Source organism: Serinus canaria, chromosome 12 (genome assembly GCF_022539315.1).
Source record: "Serinus canaria isolate serCan28SL12 chromosome 12, serCan2020, whole genome shotgun sequence".
Classification (NCBI taxonomy): domain Eukaryota; kingdom Metazoa; phylum Chordata; class Aves; order Passeriformes; family Fringillidae; genus Serinus; species Serinus canaria.
Genome location: NC_066326.1, coordinates 18,242,809 through 18,260,437, shown reverse-complemented (window position 1 = coordinate 18,260,437; position 17,629 = coordinate 18,242,809). Strand labels below are relative to the sequence as shown.

The 17,629-nt window shown below is 44.0% G+C and overlaps 1 protein-coding gene across 2 annotated transcripts in view; it reads left to right on the top strand.

Moving 5' to 3' along the window:
• Positions 1 to 4,868: 4,868 nt before the first annotated feature.
• The window catches only part of VGLL4 (vestigial like family member 4), an 85,367-nt gene continuing 72,606 nt past the window's right edge, over positions 4,869 to 17,629 (top strand). Inside the window, exons 1-2 of one of the 2 annotated variants that reach the window (XM_050979218.1) lie at positions 4,869 to 4,891; positions 12,441 to 12,516. In XM_050979218.1, coding sequence (XP_050835175.1) covers positions 12,453 to 12,516 — 64 coding nt within the window. In that variant the 5' untranslated portion in view covers positions 4,869 to 4,891; positions 12,441 to 12,452. Of the gene's footprint in view, positions 4,892 to 5,646; positions 5,668 to 12,440; positions 12,517 to 17,629 lie in introns of those variants that run through there. The other variant, XM_050979219.1, reaches the window with a different exon arrangement.

Here is a 17,629-nt window from a genome sequence, read left to right as displayed (position 1 = left end):
GCATTCCAGGATGATGGAAAAGAAGGATCTGTGTTGTTGCTGTTTGAAAACCAAAATGGGATGGCAGTAAGAAACTGGAAGAACTTCCATAAATTCCTTTTTTTTACATGCAGTGATGCCAGCTGGCAAATTCCTTGCTTAGATGGGCGCCTAAGGAAAACAGAGATTTTTGCAGCTCTACACTTGCACTGTTGATTGAAGCCACACAACTTTTGCCCTCTTAGGAATCAGTGAAATCAGTCAGAAAGAGTTCAGCAGGCCAGGTTTGGGTCCTGTGGTGGGGAGCACTGCAGTCTGTCCCAAATGAGGTGTGCCACTGCTGGGGCCATGTTGAGGGAGAAACCTGCTCAGGGCATTTTTAACCAACTCTTATTGTAGTGGAAATGCTTTATTTTCTTAGTTGGTCATGGAACAGATGTCAGGCAATTCCAGTAAGAACGACAGGATTGATGCTTGAGTAGGGGCTGTAGGATTACAGAGTTCACAGAATTCCAGAATCACTGGGTTGGAAGAGACCTTCAAGATCACAGAGTCAAACCCAGCCCCAGCATCCCAACTCACCCCTGGCACCCAGAGCCACATCCAGGCTTTGTTAAACACACCCAGGGATGGGGACTGCACCACCTCCCCAGGCAGAACATTCCAGAACTTTATCACTCTTTCCATCACTTTTTCTTGATATCCAGCCTGTATTTCCCTTGGCACAGCTGGAGGCTGTGAGCTCTGGTTGTGTCAGTGCTGCTGCAGACAGAGCCCAGCCCCAGCTGAGCACAGGCACCTTTCAGGAGCTCTTGAGAGTGATGGGGGCACCCCTGAGTCTCCTTTTGGAGAGATGAGGCCATGGAATCTCCCTGCAGACTGCACTTTTCTAGAATATGGTGGTTTGCCCTCTGGTTTCAGCACCTTTCCTGCCTCTACACTAAAAAAAACCCAAAAAAAGGGCTTAAAACGTGGTCCTGAGGCAGCTGAGACCCACAGCCAGCCACAATCCCAGCTCCCTCACCCAGGGGTTAAACCTTCTGTTGCACTGGCCATACTTTGTGAAGAATGTGATTAACTTTTGGTGCTTAATGTGCATTTGGAACAGGAGTGGCATCCCAGGATTTGCATCCTACCTTGGGTGCCTTCCCTGGGTGCTGAAGCACAGCTTTTATTTTAGTTCAGCCACAAACTCTCAGCTATCTTGGTGAGTTTTGGGTTTAGGCAAAGTAAATTTTTGTTGGTATCTGAGTCAGCAGAGAGCCTTTGATACCATTGGGCTAGAAAGTTCTGCTGAATGAAAACCAAATTTTAACACCCCAGCAAACCAAAACGCAGCTCATCACCCAAGCCTGGGTTTGCTTTCCTGATGTGTGAATTTCCCTGGTGAGCAGCGTGTGTTGAGTTCAGCAGCCCCAGCGAGGATTTTTGTGCTAGGTTAAGATCTGTCTTCCAAAATTCCCAATGTTTGACAAGTTTCACTTTATTTTTTTTGTTTTTTACAGACGTTGTCACCTCCCTGCAGTGGAAGTGTGGCTGTAATGAGTGCTCAGGGTCACTGTTCCCAGCCAGCTGATGCTCCTCAGGCTCCTGAGATGTTTCACAAATATCCTGTTCTAAAACTCCTGCTGGGAGCTGCAACAGCAGCTCCAAAGGATCAAAAGCTGTTTTGACCTCTCCTTTCTCAAGCTCCTCCTCATCCCAGGAGCTCTGTCTGCTTAAACAAAGAAACCCTTCCCACCTCTTCCCTCCAGCACTTAGAAACAGGAGTGGCAGGCTTTTTTCTCAGAGATACATATTGAAAAATGTTGTAATTAGTCTGCAGCAATTAATTCTTGTGATATGTACCAATGTCTAGTTCAGATCTTTTCTCAGTGCCTGTGGTTTTGTTTTCCATAGTTCATGGTGTTTTTCTTGTCCAGGATCTTGTTTTCTCAAACAAGTTTTACATTACTGTTTTGACTACTTTTTTTCCCAAATGTTAGATCATCAAACTCCTCTTCTTGCTTGCCGGCAATGAAAATAATCTCCAGTAGTCTATTAATACAATATAATTTTTTAATTATATTGTTATAGATACCACAGATGAAGGTTTTGCAACATGTGTAAAATTATGTTCATGGTTGTTCCGACACTACATGAATGTAATTTGTTTTATCAACTGAAGTGTTCCTATTAGACATCCTGAGTGTGTGGAGTCTAAATCTGGATTTAATTTAGGTTTGGAATGTGCTTTTGGCTAGCTTTTGGTGGCCCGGAGATCTCATGACCTGTCCTTGCGAGGATATGAAAATACTTCGGTGTCAGCATGATTGTGATGGACTCTTAGATGGGAACTGGGCAGCCCGGAGCCTTCCCGGGCTCTGGAGCTCTGCAGGAATCCGAGCTCAGGGTGTGCGGGGTCACCCCGGCCGCTCCCTGCCGCACCTCCCGCAGCCCTGGCCCTGCAGCCCTGCTCCTGCAGCCCTGCTCCTGCAGCCTTTCCTGCACAAATCCCGCACCTCCCGCAGCCCTGGCCCTGCAGCCCTGCTCCCGCAGCCTTTCCTGCACAAATCCCGCACCTCCCGCAGCCCTGGCCCTGCAGCCCTGCTCCCGCAGCCTTTCCTGCACAAATCCCGCACCGCCCGCAGCCCTGCTCCTGCAGCCTTTCCTGCACAAATCCCGCACCGCCCGCAGCCCTGCTCCTGCAGCCCTGCTCCTGCAGCCTTTCCTGCACAAATCCCGCACCTCCCGCAGCCCTGGCCCTGCAGCCCTGCTCCTGCAGCCTTTCCTGCACAAATCCCGCACCTCCTGCAGCCCTGCTCCCGCAGCCTTTCCTGCACAAATCCCGCACCGCCCGCAGCCCTGCTCCTGCAGCCCTGCTCCCGCAGCCTTTCCTGCACAAATCCCGCTCTCAGCACCCAGAGGAGCCCCGGGGCTGCCGTTCCCGGAGCAAACCCCGCCGTGCTGCCTCTTCTGTTCCCGTGCGTTCATTGTCCCAGCGAGGGAGGAGGAGCTGGACGGGAGAAATCCCCCGAGCAGAATTGCGCGGCAGCGCTCTCAGTTTCTGCTGCCCTGCGCTCTTTTTGGGGTTCCACCACAAAGCTGCGACCCTGAGGCTCTTCAAGGGGCTCCGGTGATTTATTGTCCTTTTCTTTGCCTTTGCAATGCACTCCAAGAGGCGCCTGGGGCCGCCTCAGATCCTCGTGAGGATAAAATGCCCCGTTCTGGGACTCTCTGGTGTGGTGGTGTTCGCAGGGGTCCCGGGACGAGGGAAGAGATGAGAATCTTGACTCTGTGTTTTATTATTTTATGATATATATTATATTAAACTATACTAAAAGAATAGGAAAAAAGATTTCATCAGAAGGCTAGCAAAGAAAGAGAAAGAATAGAATGATAATAAAATCTTGTGACTGACTAGAAAGTCTGAGACAGCTAAACTGTGATTGGCCATTAATTAAAAACAACTACATAAAACTAATCAGAGATGCACCTGTAGCATTCCACGGCAGCAGATCATTATTGTTTACATTGTGTTTCCGAGGCCTCTCAGCTTCTCAAGAGAAGAAATCTTAACAAAAAGATTTTTCATAAAAAAGGTCTGTGACAGTTTGGTGACCGATGTTCAGTGTGGCCGCCAGATCACTGCAGCGCTTCTCTCCTGCTCTGGAACTCCTTTTTGTGATCCTGGGAACAGCATCCCCAGGTTCTTCTGGGAGAAACCTTGCCTTGGCTTTGGGGAAGTGGCTCTTCCAGATGCCCGACAGCTTGATCTGGTAACGCTGCTAAACCAGGCAGAGTTTTAGCAAGACCAGGCAGAGTTTTAGCAAGACTTGGTCCTGAATTGCTGGAAGTGGCACCCCTGGCATGGACGCTGCCATGGGAATGCCCAGGGCTGTGCTGGCACGGTGGGAACGGGAGCGATCCTTCCCCAGCATTGCGGTGTGCGGGGGGGCGGGATGGGGACGGGAATGGGAACGGGAATGGAAATGGAAATGGGAACGGGAATATTGCCGCTTTGTGCAGCGGTTCCGGGGAGCTCCTGCCCTACGGGCAGAAGGGAGAGGAGCACTTTGGTGGCCAGGAGGGCTCAGCTCTGCTCTCACCCAATGCCGGCTGCCGGCAGCTCCTCCCAGGCTGGGTGAGTCACGGCGGGAGAAGGGCTCGGTAAAGCCCCGCTGCAGGGCGAGCAGGAAACAGGAAAGTGCCGGAGCTGCTCGCAGCAGTTCCCGTCAGATGGGATGTGAGCCCCATCCATTCACGGCAGCTCTGACACTCGTCACTCCTGAGTGTTTCGGTGTGCCTGGGGACACCGAGCCGCTCTGTCACACGCTGTGACGGCGTGCTTTACCTCGGAACGCGCCTTTCTGCTTTTAAAAAGGGCTTTGCTCTTGAGGGAGGGGTTTTTGTTGTTTTCCTGGGGGTTTAGTTTAGTGCTGTTTCCCTGTAGTTTTTCCTGCGGGGGGAGTTGGAGCAGGGGGGCAGAGAAGCAGCGTTGTCCCCGCCCGTGATCTCCTGTCCCCGGTGTCGCGCCCGGGGCTCGAACCCTCGACCCTCCAGCCCCGTGTCCCTCCTACCCGGGGGCGGGGCCCGCGCGCTCCCTACCTGCGAGGATGTGACGTCAGCGCCTCATTACCCTAATTGCGCTGACGTCACGGGCGGGCGGCCAATGGGGGCGGGCGGCGCTCCCCACCTGCTTGCCGCAGAATTCCCTCATTCCTGGGATTCCTCGGCGGGCCCGCGCAGCCAGCGGGGCCAGCGGCGCCGGCCGAGCCGAGCCGAGCCGAGCCGAGCCGAGCCGAGCCGCGCCGCGCCTGCCCCGGGCCCGCATCGCCGCCGCTGCCTCCGCCCGGCCCGGTCCGGCCCGGCCCGGCCCGGCCCGCGGGGCGCCGCGGCCGCGCTGCCGGCACCGGCACCGCCCGGAGCGCCGGTGAGTGCGCGGGGACAGCGCCGGGACAGGTGGCCGCGGGGGCGGAGGGAGCGGCGCTGGCGGGTGGGACGGGGCTGGGACAGAGCTGGGACGGGGCTGCCCCGGCCCGTCCTCTCCGCGCTGCGGGGCTTTCCCCACGGGAGCCGCACCGGACCGGGCGCTGCCGGCGGCCGGGGAACCTCCCGGTGGTGTCGGGATCCAGGCGGGGCCGGTGCCGCTCTCTCCCCCCGGGCCGGGGCCGGTTCCGCAGGCAGCAGCACCGGGCGGAGCCGGCCCGGCAGGAGCGTGCCCGGGGGTATCGCAGCTCCGGGACGCTGTCGCTGGCCGGAGCTCGCAGCTTGGCTCCCGCCCATCTGCTCTTCCTGCAGGGAAAGTCCCCGGTGCCGTATGGGCAGCGGAGATGAAACCTTCCAGAAGGCGTCCCAGGGCTCTGGGAAGGCTTTTGGCGCTGCTCTTGCCTATTCCGTGGGCAGGGATGTTTCTGTAGCCTTCAGCGCTGGCCGCGTGTTCCCCAGATGGGATCAGCAGGAATGAATTCCCCGAGTTAAGCTGTCCCCGCCGGTGCCAGTGCATCCCTTTGCTGAGAGTGGATGAATGGGAATTTAACATCCCTTTCCACTGGGCTGGGGAGCCCATAAAGCCAGCTCGCTTCCTTTCTGCTGTGTCGGTGCTTCAGGATTATCAGGAACAAGAAATAATGGCCATTTTTTAATTACACCAAAGAGGACTCGGCTGATCGAGAGTTCCAGGATTCCTCCTGCAGGGTGATTTATCTGGTTAGTTTTTTTTCTCTGACTTTATAGCAGAGAGTTGTTTAAAGAGTGTTCCTTCCAGAGAAACAAACTGAGTTTGGGAAACCTGAGTGAAACTCATTGCAGGCAGTGCTGCTGAGAACCCTCAGATCCAAAACTATAAAATTGGGCTGCAATCTCCCTTTTCTGCCTTAGTAATAAACTTTTAAAGGCTCTTCTCCAGACTTGAAGGCCCTTTATTTGTATTTTCCCATCTGTGAACTTGCGAGGCTTCTCATGTGGAATGTGTTTTGCTTAAATTCTCTGTATTGATACACAGTTATAATCTGTTTTTTGGGGATCAGGCCCTGAGGCTTTTGGGGTTACTTACAAGAATGTGGATTCACAAGTGAGGTACAGATCTGACCCATCAGCTCTTGGTAGAATTTGGGCCTGCCTGTTGGACAGTTGCATTTTCCCAGTGACCTGCCTGGGCTGGAGCAGTGTGGGGGGCAGGGGTGGGTGTTTTTGGGGCAGGGGTGGGTGGTTTTGGGGCAGGATGCTCTTCCTTCCCTGCTCAGGAACCCCTCTGTGGGATGGGGTCAGGTTTTAGACCCAGCCTAGAGCAGGAACTGGGCCAGAGCTGAACACCCAAGAGTGCTGCTGAGATCTGACAGCCTGCTATAAAATTAACCTGGTAACTAAAATAGGATAGAAAATATCTGTACAGCCCTTTGGGGCAGGTTAATTAAGAGCATCCACACCACAAACCATCAATTTCTTATTTACACAGGAGCAGCTTTGAGAACCTTCTGAGCATCTCCATATTGCAGGGCTTAATTGGTTTGTTTCCAGACACACCTGGAAGTTTTCTGTTGGAAAAGGGAGCTTTGGTTCAGTTCTCTGCACTGTGCCTAAATGTTTCATAATGTGTTTGCAGCAGGTTGGGTGACACATGGGATGCTCTGAGTGATCTTGTAGGTACAAGACAAGGTCAGCTTGGACTTTCCCACCTGGAATTTCTTAGCTTTCAAAAATTACTGAGCTTGCTTCTTAAAATGTTGCCTTGTTAAGGGGGAATTTGTGTAACAAGACAACAAAAAGCACGAGGTAAAATACCAAAGCTCTGCTTTAAGCTTTTAATTTTCTGTGTGATGAGTTAAATCGTTGCTTCTGGTTGAAGATTTGCCTGTTCAAACACATTTTCCACATGCATAACAAGTATGGTTTAAAGAAACCCCCAAAAAGGAGGTTTAAAAAAAAAAAAAAGTGTATTTAGCCAAATAGGCTGAATTACTCTCAAGATTTTGAGTTGTAAATAGGGAATGATCAGTCTGGTTGGTAATCATGATCTAAAGTGAGCACATTTCACATTTGAACATTTCACACTTGCACATTTCACACGGGTATCTCAGCACAGGATTTTCCTGCCCACAAGCAGAAGCTCTTCTCCAAGCATAGCTGAAGAAATTTACATGTATTGTCCCTCTTTGAGAAAATTATGGATTGCAACGTGCCTATGGGGCAAATATGCTTTACTCTCTCCTAAAATAAGAAAGAAACTCTCATAAAAAATAAACCATCTTTGCCTACTTTGCATCAAACTTCTGCTTTATCCTCCTTCCCTGTGTGGATTTACTGCTCGTGCTGGTCAATTGCGTTTGGATTTCCTCTTCAGTTTCACTCTCCTCCACTGAAATCAGCAGAGTTTGTTTCTCCTTGGCGTTTCTGGCCATGAATTTGGGCACTTTTGGGGCTGCTTTTGACCACTCTTGTCAATTCACCTTGTTTTCCCTGCTCTTGTGTTTATCTCCACTTTGCCCTCTATGCTGTCAATTGCTTTATTATCGCTGTAATTAGTGGCTTTGTTCATTAATCCTGCTCTCTCCCCCGGTGTTGCCTGTGTGATTTCTGCAGGTGGAATTCAGGCAGCAGGCAGTTCTGTCAGCCTGTCTCTCCTGGCAGCTGCAGCTTTGGGTGATTTTGGTGTCCCTCAGGTGTGCTGCTCTTCTGGCAGTGTCATTTGTCCCTTTCTGGCAGTGTCATTTTGTCCCAAAATCATTGTTCTCTAATGATTTTGGTGTTATTTGGGGAATATTTTTGCTGTTGCCACTGTGAGTTCTCTTTGGCATTCCATGTCCAAATTGTACTGAAATTCTCCTCTTTTAGTGGTGCCTGCACTCCTGTCTGTTCTCATCGAGAGTCTGTTCTCTCACTCTTGGCACCTGGCTGGAGCTCAGGTCTGTCCTGGGCCCATCCTAACTCTGTGAGATCACTGCCCAAACATCAGCTTCTTTTCCCTTTTCCCTTTTCCCTTTTCCCTTTTCCCTTTTCCCTTTTCCCTTTTCCCTTTTCCCTTTTCCCTTTTCCCTTTTCCCTTTTCCCTTTTCCCTTTTCCCTTTTCCCTTTTCCCTTTTCCTTCCCAAAATCAAATGTAAAGTTCTTCTCTTTACCTCACTCTTCCCTGCCATCCCCTCCTGTGAACATGAACTTTGGTGGCATTAATTAATTAATTGTCTCTGGGCTGAGTGAGTGGAGCTCTACTGCCTGTGACCTGAATTTCCAACAAGCAGCCTCAGGGTTTGTCCCTTCCTGATGCTCCAAGGTGCTGCAGAAATCCCTGAAAACACTCAGCTGTTCATTTTCTGAAGCTTTCACTTCCCTAGAGCCTTCAAAAAAAAAACCCACAAAGAAACCAAAAAGCCCCAAACCAAACCAAAACATTAGCAGGCATTTGTAAAGCTGGGAGTACCCTGAGCGTTTCTGGGTCTTGAAGAAAATGTCAGGAGAGGGAAAATGCAGTGGAGGAGAGGGAAAATGCAGTTCTGTTTCTTTACACTGATGGCTGGTGTGTGCTTCTGGTGTTGCATTAAAAAATGTCAGGTGGGTCAGTGTAGGTCAGTCCTTCAGGCATCTCTGATTTCCCATTTTTTGTCTTTTTTTGCAGAATGTTTCTTTGCTGCTGTGTAGGGAGAGGGCAGAACAGGGCAGCGCTGTGTGGGAGCAGGAGCTGATAGGGAAGAGCACTTTAGAAGATATTAAATTAATATTTGAAATAACAGTAGATACAAATGCTCCTGAAAGTGCTTTTGGCTCCTGAATCCAGCAGGGAAGACTTTGTAACCTTGGCTACAGTGAGATTGGTGAGATTCACTTGGGAAACTTTCCAGGCTCTTTGACTCAGCTGCAGCCAGGGGAGATCCAGTTTTATCCCGTGTCCCACTCCTGCCTTTCCCTTACCCGGCTCTTGCAGAGAGCTGTGCTTTGCTGGGCTCACAAAGATTTAGGGTTGGGTTTGCTGCAGGGACAGGTTTGTGTCACACTGAGAAACAGCTGGGCTTGGCCAGGAGGCTCCTTGTTAACAGGGTGCTTTGGGGACTTTTTTTGTTTGTTTTGGGTTTTTTTGTGGTTTTCTTTGTTTGTGGTTTTAATTTTTTTAAAAATTTGATTTCTTGGAAGCCTGGGAAGTGTTTTTGGTCTTTCCTTTCTGAGGTGTGGCTGCTCCACTCTGACCTTGCCCTGACCAAATCAGGGATTTAAACTCAGGGCTCACAGAGGATCCCTCCTCTCTCACTCTCCTGGGCAACCTGCATTTCTTTCCTGAACTGTCATCACTGATTTTTTACTCTAATTTAGAGATAAAGAGATACTTACCACTATTTAAAAAATAATCTGGCAGTGTGCAGCTCCTTGCAGGTAATTTTTGCTCTCAGTTTCTAAATGCCAGGATATCTGGGAATGGCAGTTTTGGGATGAGCAGGAGGCCCTGGTGCCCCAGCAGCTCTCTCTTGGTGTGAGCTTTAAGGACACCCAGAGCCTCAAAGCTCCACCGAGGCCACTTGGAGTCAAGTTGTTTTTCAAGTGTCTGATTTCCTGAGCTGCATCAAGGCTTGGTTCCTGTTTCCTTCTCACCAGTTCATTCTTACTGGGAGCACAGTCTGGGAAGGGACTGGGCATCTGCTGCTCCCATTATTTAAAAATTACCGGAAAGCTGAAAGAAAAAAAAAAAAAAGATTAAAAAAATTAAAACTCTATTAAAAATTGTACCAAAAAATAATCTGAATTGCATTAAGAAAATTGAGGTAGTTCCAACTACAATGTAGTCAGAATTTTTTACCTTAATGTAGTCAATTTGTTTTTAAAAGACCTCTTGCTATCCTTTACTTTACTGTTTATCCAGAGTTGGTTTTTTTCCCCTAAAGACTTGATCAAAACCATCAGTGTTATTGTCTTAGAGTGCAGGAGGGCTTTAGCTCTGAATCCTGAGTTACCTCAGGCTGCTGTAGCTGCAGCCCCTGATCAGACAAACCAAAATCATTTTCCCAGCTGGATTTTGACTCTGTTGGTGTGAGAGGGTCAGTGAGGTCCAAAACACCCAGAAAATGTGAAAGAAATGAAGCATCAGGGTGTGAGGGATGCAGGGAATTCCCTCTTCCAAACCTCTGCTTTGCTTGGGAGGAGGCTCTGGCCAAGTGGGAAAGGAAGAAATGTTTGATGAAGACAAAAATAGTAAAATAAGCTGAAGATCTTGTGGCCTAAAACCTCTTCCCTGCAGTTATTGTCTTTAAATTAAAGAGTTAATTACCAGGTTTTAATCTTGGTTATTTCAAACTTGTCCCTTCTTCCTTTGCTCTATGGAAATCCTAGTGGATTTCATGATTTAAACTAAAAATAGATAAGATTTAGGCTTAAAAATACAATTTTTTCCAACCTATAAATGGTTTAAAACCCTTTCTCTTGTGTTTTGCAGTCTGATTTAGGAAGAGGGAGTGAGGATGGCAGGTTTATTTTAGTGCAAACCCCAGGAGATTGCTTGTTGGTGGGGCAGTGTGCCTGCTGCACATGTGCTGGCCATTTCTGCCCCACCTGTTTATTTTATTTATACTGTAAAGTCAGTTACAGTAAGCAGTTCTCTGAGAGAAGTTTCTGCTAAGTTTTTTCTGGAACAACCTCAACAAAATTTATTTGTTCTGGTTTTTTTTTTTTTCTCTTTCTCCATTTTTTTCACAATTGCCTTTTTATTTGAAACACATAAAAGTTGTGGGCCTTGTGGTAAAATCCATCTTGACAAGATGTTCTTCTCTTCCTTCCTTTCCCTTCCATAGTTTGGGAATTTCATACTGAAACATCTTTTTATTTTTAGTATTTAATCCATTCATGTGAAACTTGGAGGAGCTGCAATGCAATCCTTGGGTTCGGGGGAGTTTTATTGGTTGCTTGGTGTAGTGCTGGAATAGGAGCTTTTAATTAGGGAAATTATAAATTCTTAATTAGAATTTATAAGGGGCAAAATCCAGGGAAAAGCAGCTACTGAGGTGTGATTGGGGAAAAAAATAAAATCCAGTTCTCTGTGTGGTTTCTCACATATCCAGAGCTCATCTGTGTGTTTATAGAAATCAAATAAAATGATGAATAATAAAGGATTATTTATGATTTTATTTTATTTATGGAAACACATAGTTGAACTCTGGATATATTTAATATGGTTAATTTATTAATTCAATATATTATTATGCATTTAATATATAAATTTATTAATATATAAATTTACACATTAAGCATAAATTTATATTTCATGTATAAATCTATATATATTAATATATAAATATTAATATAAGCATTTACACATTAAATATGAAATTTATATTTATATTGAAATATAAATTTTTCTTTAATGTATAATATTTAATATATTTACTAAAATATTATTGAATATATTAAATTATTGATATATAAATTTGCAACAATAAATATAAATTTATATTTAATGTGTAAATGCTTATATTAATATTAAATTACATGTAATTATATTACATTTATCACTTTATTTTTATGTATATCACTTTAGTTATTAATTATATTAATAGTGTAATAATGTAAGCATATTACATTAATTATGTAATATAATTAATGTAATATTAAATTACATTAATTATATTCATTTATCACTTTATTTTTATGTATATCACTTTAGTTATTAATTATATTACATTTATATTTAACCATAAATTATGGTTAATATATAAATGTAATATAATTAATAACTAAAGTGATATACATAAAAATAAAGTGATATAAATAGATATAAATTTTATACTTTTAATATATTTATTTCTATATAAATATATAGAAATATATACTTACATCTATTATACTTATCATCTATTATACTTATAATCTATTATACTTATCATCTATTATACTTATCATCTATTATACTTATCATCTATATACTTATCATCTATTATACTTATCATCTATTATACTTATCATCTATTATACTTATCATCTATTAGTACGTACATCTATTATACTTATCATCTATTATACTTATCATCTATTATACTTATCATCTATTAGACTTATCATCTATTATACTTATCATCTATTATACTTATCATCTATTATACTTATCATCTATTATACTTATCATCTATTATACTTATCATCTATTATACTTATCTATTATTTATATATTATAAAGATATAAATATTATATAAGTATAATAAATATATAATGTATATATTTATAATAAATATATAATGTATATATTTATAATATATTATATATTTATATATATTTGTATATAATTTTTTAAGAATATATATATTTAATATATTTTTATAGAGATACATATATTTATGTTGCTGCTCTCTGTCCCCTCGCTGGCGCTTTGCACCCCTCCTGTGCTGGTGTACCAAGAGAGGAGCAGCCCCCAGTGGGATTTGGGGCTGTTTTTGGTGCTGTGCATTGCTGCCCCCCAGCCTGGGTGTGTGGGTCTCAGTTTGCTCTCTGACCTTGCCTCTGACTTTTGCAGGAGCAGCCAGGAATGGAGACTCCCTTGGATGTGCTGTCCCGAGCAGCATCTCTGGTCCATGCTGACGATGAGAAACGTGAGTTCCTGCCCTGCAGGACCCAGTGCTTTGGCTTTGGGCTGGGCTGGATTTTCCTGAGCCCTGGGGGGTGGGAAGCTGTTCCCAGGGCCACTGAGATGTGCAGGAGCCCTGCAGAGGTTCTTTCCCTCAGCTGCCAGCCCAGCACCTTGCAGTCAGATTGGCAGGAGAGAGGGACTGCCTTTAACAACCTCATCTATACACACAGATAGAAAAAGATGAATAGTAGAAATATGAATTTATTTATTCAAGTGTTCAATTGATGCCAAGGTGCATTTGCACTGTCAGCAGACAAGGAGTGGTGCTGGAGCTGCTGGCCCAGATAATTTGGGATGGGTCTCATCTGAGAGCTCTCCAGTGGGCTGGGAAGGTTTCAGCTATGCCAACTCTCAGGGTAAATTTTATCCCTGCTAAGGAGCTCTGCATTGCCTTTCTGGGCCTGCAAAAGGGAGCTGCAGGGTTTCCACTAGCCAGAGGCTCACCTTGCCCGTTATTTGGGGAATATTTTTGGGTATCATTAGGGTAATATTTTGGAAATTATTTTGGTATTATTTGAGTAATATTTTGGTAATATTTTTGGTATTATTTTGTTAATATTTTTGTTAATATTTGAATAATATTTTTGTAATATTTTGGTATTGTGTAATATTTTTGATATTATTTGGGTAATCTTTTGGTAATATTTTTGGTATTATTTGGGTAATATTTTTGGTATTGTTTGGGTAATATTTTTGGTATTGTTTGGGTGATATTTTTGGTATTGTTTGGGTAATCTTTTGGTAATAATGTTGGTATTATTTGAGTAATATTTTGGTAATATTTTTGGTATTATTTTGTTAATATTTTTGGTAATATTTGAGTATTGTTTGGGTAATATTTTTGGTATTATTTGGGTAATCTTTTGGTAATATTTTTGGTATTATTTGGGTAATATTCTGGTGTTATTTGGGTCATCTTTTGGTTAATATTTTTGGTATTATTTTGGTAATCTTTTGGTAATATTTTTGGTATTATCTGGGTAATATTTGAGTATTATTTTTGGTATTATCTGGGTAATATTTGGGTATTATTTTTGGTATTATTTGGGTAATATTTTTGGTATTATTTTGGTAATCTTTTGGTAATATTTTTGGTATTGTTTGGGTAATCTTTTGGTACTATTTTTGGTATTGTTTGGGTGATATTTTGGTACTATTTTTGGTATTGTTTGGGTGATATTTTGGTACTATTTTTGGTATTGTTTGGGTGATATTTTGGTACTATTTTTGGTATTGTTTGGGTAATATTTTGGTACTATTTTTGGTATTGTTTGGGTGATATTTTTGCTGTTGCCATTCATGGTGAGGGTTTCAGATGGGTTAATTCATGTCAGGGTAATATTTTCAGTTCTCCCAAGCTGCAGTGCCAGTTCACAGGGGAGATTGTTCCCTGCAGGCTCAGTCAGAAATGCCCTTGGTGCTCTCTGAGTAGAGTGTGCACTCAGGAGAGAAATGGTATTTTGGATTTCTGACTAGAAGAATGGCATTTTGAATGTCAAACTGCTTTTGCAAGTCACTCCTGTGCCCAAAACCACCTTTGAAGATGAATGCAGCTCTTCGTCCTTGGTCCCTTTGTTCTGTGTATATTTGTGAAAATGATTGGACTGTTGGATAAAAGGATTGGTTTGCTGCTGCAGATCTGCTCTGTTAGGAGCGTTGGTCTGGCTGTTCTTGCCTGTTCTCTTTGCTGCTGGAGAAGCACCAGGTTCCCAGAGATGCCACTGGGCAGGGATGGTTTGGTTGGTTTGCCCCAGTTCTGGACCATTCCTGGTGAAATGAGCAGCACTGGAACTCCTGGAGGAAATCATTGCAATGATTTTGACCTGGGGGAGGGGTGGGATTTCTTTTGGCTGCATTTAAAAAAATATATTTTGAATTCATACTCTCAATTGTCTCGAGCTTCAATGCATTCTTTCAGCCCAAGACTGCAGTTTGATTTTGAGCTCCACGGGGTAGGAGGGTTGGATTGAGGAGTCCAGAGGCAGTCTGAGTCAGTGCAACTTGCATGTCAGGGAGCTGATGTGGATCTGCTTCGAATTTACATTCCTTTAGTCTTCCCACTTAGGCTTCCTTCCATCTGTGCCACTCTGCAGCTTCTGACGGGTGCTGTCCCCAGCCTGCCCTGCTCTCCCTGCCAGCCCAGAGGGAGCAGGGCTGGCCCTGAGCTCCTGCCCCTCTGGGAACTCCTTCTGGGGAAAAACTACTTGGTTTGGATCCTAGTTTTAACCTTGAGTTTAGCTGTTATCCTTAAATTTGTTTGGGTAAAAAGAAGTTGGTAGGAAGGTAGTTTAAATCTTGAATTTAGCTGTTATCCTAGAGCTTGTTCTGGGTAAAAAGTTAGTTTTGCATTCTGAATTTTAGCAGCTTGCCTTGAGCTTGTTCTGGTTAAAAAGAAGTTGGAAGTTAGTTTCAAATTTTGAATTTAGCAGTTTTCCTTGAGCTTGTTCTGGGTAAAAAGAAGTTGGTTTTAAATCTTGAGTTTAGCTGCCATCCTTGAACGCGTTCAAAGATGTAAACGTGTTCAAGGTAAAAAGAATTTAGTTTGGACGGTAGTTTAAATCTTGAATTTAGCAGTTTTCCTTGAGCTTGTTCTGGGTAAAAAGAAGTTAGTTTTAATCTTGAGTTTAGCTGTTATCCTTAAATTTGTTTGGGTAAAAAGAAGTTGGTAGGAAGGTAGTTTAAATCTTGAATTTAGCTGTTATCCTAGAGCTTGTTCTGGGTAAAAAGTTAGTTTTGCATTCTGAATTTAGCAGTTTTCCTTGAGCGTGTTATGTGTTAAAAAAGTTGGTTTTAAATCTTGAATTTAGCTGTTATCCTTGAACTCGCTCTGGTTAAAAAGAAGTTGGAAGTTAGTTTTAAATCTTGAATTTAGCAGTTTTCCTTGAGCTTGTTCTGGGTAAAAAGAAGTTGGTTTGGAAGTTAGTTTTAACCTTGAATTTAGCTGCTATCCCTAAACTTGTTCTGGGTAAGAAGAAGTTAGTTTTAAATTTTGAATTTAGCTGTTATCCTTGATCTTGTTATGTGTAAAAAGATGTTGGTTTGGAAGTTAGTTTTAATCTTGAGTTTAGCTGTTATCCTTAACCTTGTTCTGGGTAGGAAGAAGTTAGTTAGAAGTTAGTTTTAAATTTTGAATTTAGCAGTTTTCCTTGAGCTTGTTCTGGGTAAGAAGAAGCTAGTTGGAAGTTAGTTTTAAATTTTGAATTTAGCTGTTTTCCTTGAGCTTTTTCTGGGCAAAAAGAAGTTAGTTTGGAAGCTAGTTTAAATCTTGAGTTTAGCTGTTATCCCTAAACTTGTTTTCTGGGTAGGAAGAAGTTAGTTGGAAGTTAGTTTTAAATCTTGAATTTAGCTGCTATCCTTGAGCTTGTTCTGGGTAAGAAGAAGCTAGTTGGAAGTTAGTTTTAAATTTTGAATTTAGCTGTTATACCTGAGCTTGTTCTGGGTAAAATGAAGTTAGTTTGGAAGCTAGTTTTAATCTTGAGTTTAGCTGTTATCCCTAAACTTGTTCTGGGTAAAAAGAAGTTGGAAGTTAGTTTTAAATTTTGAATTTAGCAGTTTTCCTTGAGCTTGTTCTGGGTCAAAAGAAGTTGATTTTAAATCTTGAATTTAGCTGTCATCATTGAACTCATTCTGGGTAAGAAGAAGTTAGTTTGGAAGTCAGTTTTAAATCTTGAGTTTAGCAGTTTGCCTTGAGCTCTCCCTGAGGTTCTAGCAGTGGTGCTGCTATAAGTACTGGAAATTGTGTGATTTCTTGACCTGGGGAGTGATAAATGGAGATCTTTGGATGTCTGTGAACTTTGTCTGAAACAGAATTCTGCAGTGTTTCCAATATTCCAGTCACGAGCAGGAGTGCAGCAATATTACCAATATTTATCAATTGAATGCTTTGAGATGTGGAGGATCCTTTATCTCCCTGCAGGGCCAAGTAACACTGAAGTGTCTTTGTGTACACAAACCATCAGCTGTGTAAAACAAACAGTTTTCAACTCGGCAGCACTTAAAGAAATGAGTTTAACCTCAGCCAGCAAGCAAGGGCCACACAGCTCCTCACATCCAGCCCTGCTGGGATGGGGAGAGCAGTCAGAAAAAGGCTGCAAAAACCTGTGGGTTGAGACAAGAACAATTTAATGATTGCAATGAAATGTTATAACTGTGGTAGTGCAAAGAGAAAAGCAGAAGAGGGAGGAATGAATGCCAGGAGAGAGCCCCTGAGTGCTGGCCAGCACTGATGGGTGGCTCCCAGCTGATGCCCAGTTTGCATCCTGGGCAGTGCCAGGTTAACCCTGGCGCTGCTTTCAGCCTCAGCTCTGCTTTAGCTCAGGAGCCATAAAGTGAATTTCAGCAGTTGAAATCCTCCTGCACTTGTTAGCAAGGAGGATTTATGCAGCACTTTTGTTTAACTGCTGTGTCATGGGGAGGATTGATTATGGAGCAGGAGTGGCTGCTGCACTTGGGGATTTACACTCCTGCCACAGGGATGGAAGCAGTTATTTGGGTTTATCTAGAGTGGAGCTGTACTTTAAAAAGCAAAACAGAAGCCAGAACAAAAGAATGATGTCATTATTAGCCTGGTCACTAATTTCTGACTGGTCAGTAGTGAGGAAAGGCCATTAAAAATCTGTTTGCCCTGACGAGGAGCTCTAGGCAATGTGCACCTTAATTTCATCTGTAAGCAGCACCTGGAAGGTCTTGCTGGGATCTTTCCAGGGGTGGGATCAGAAGGAATAACCATCTCTGTGATGTGCACCCATGCTGGGTTTTATGGCTGTCACAGCCCTAAACCTTACAGGAGGGGGGGATTGCAAACTTGATTTTTGCAGCTTCCAGGAGACACTCGGCACTCGTTCCTCTGCTCTCCCTGCACTGCCCTGGCTGGGTTTGGTGGATTCTCACCTGCTCAGGGCTCAGCTTGGCTGCCTTTGGAAGAGCACAGGGAGAGCCTGTGGGGTGTGAGCAGCTGTTCAAGCAGAGAGGAGGACTGTCATTTCCTATTTATCTGTGTGAGGGGTTTGGGATCTGCTCTTTCAGTCCTAAACTGAGTTCTAAAAGCATCATCTTGACTTGGAGAGAAGAGTGAA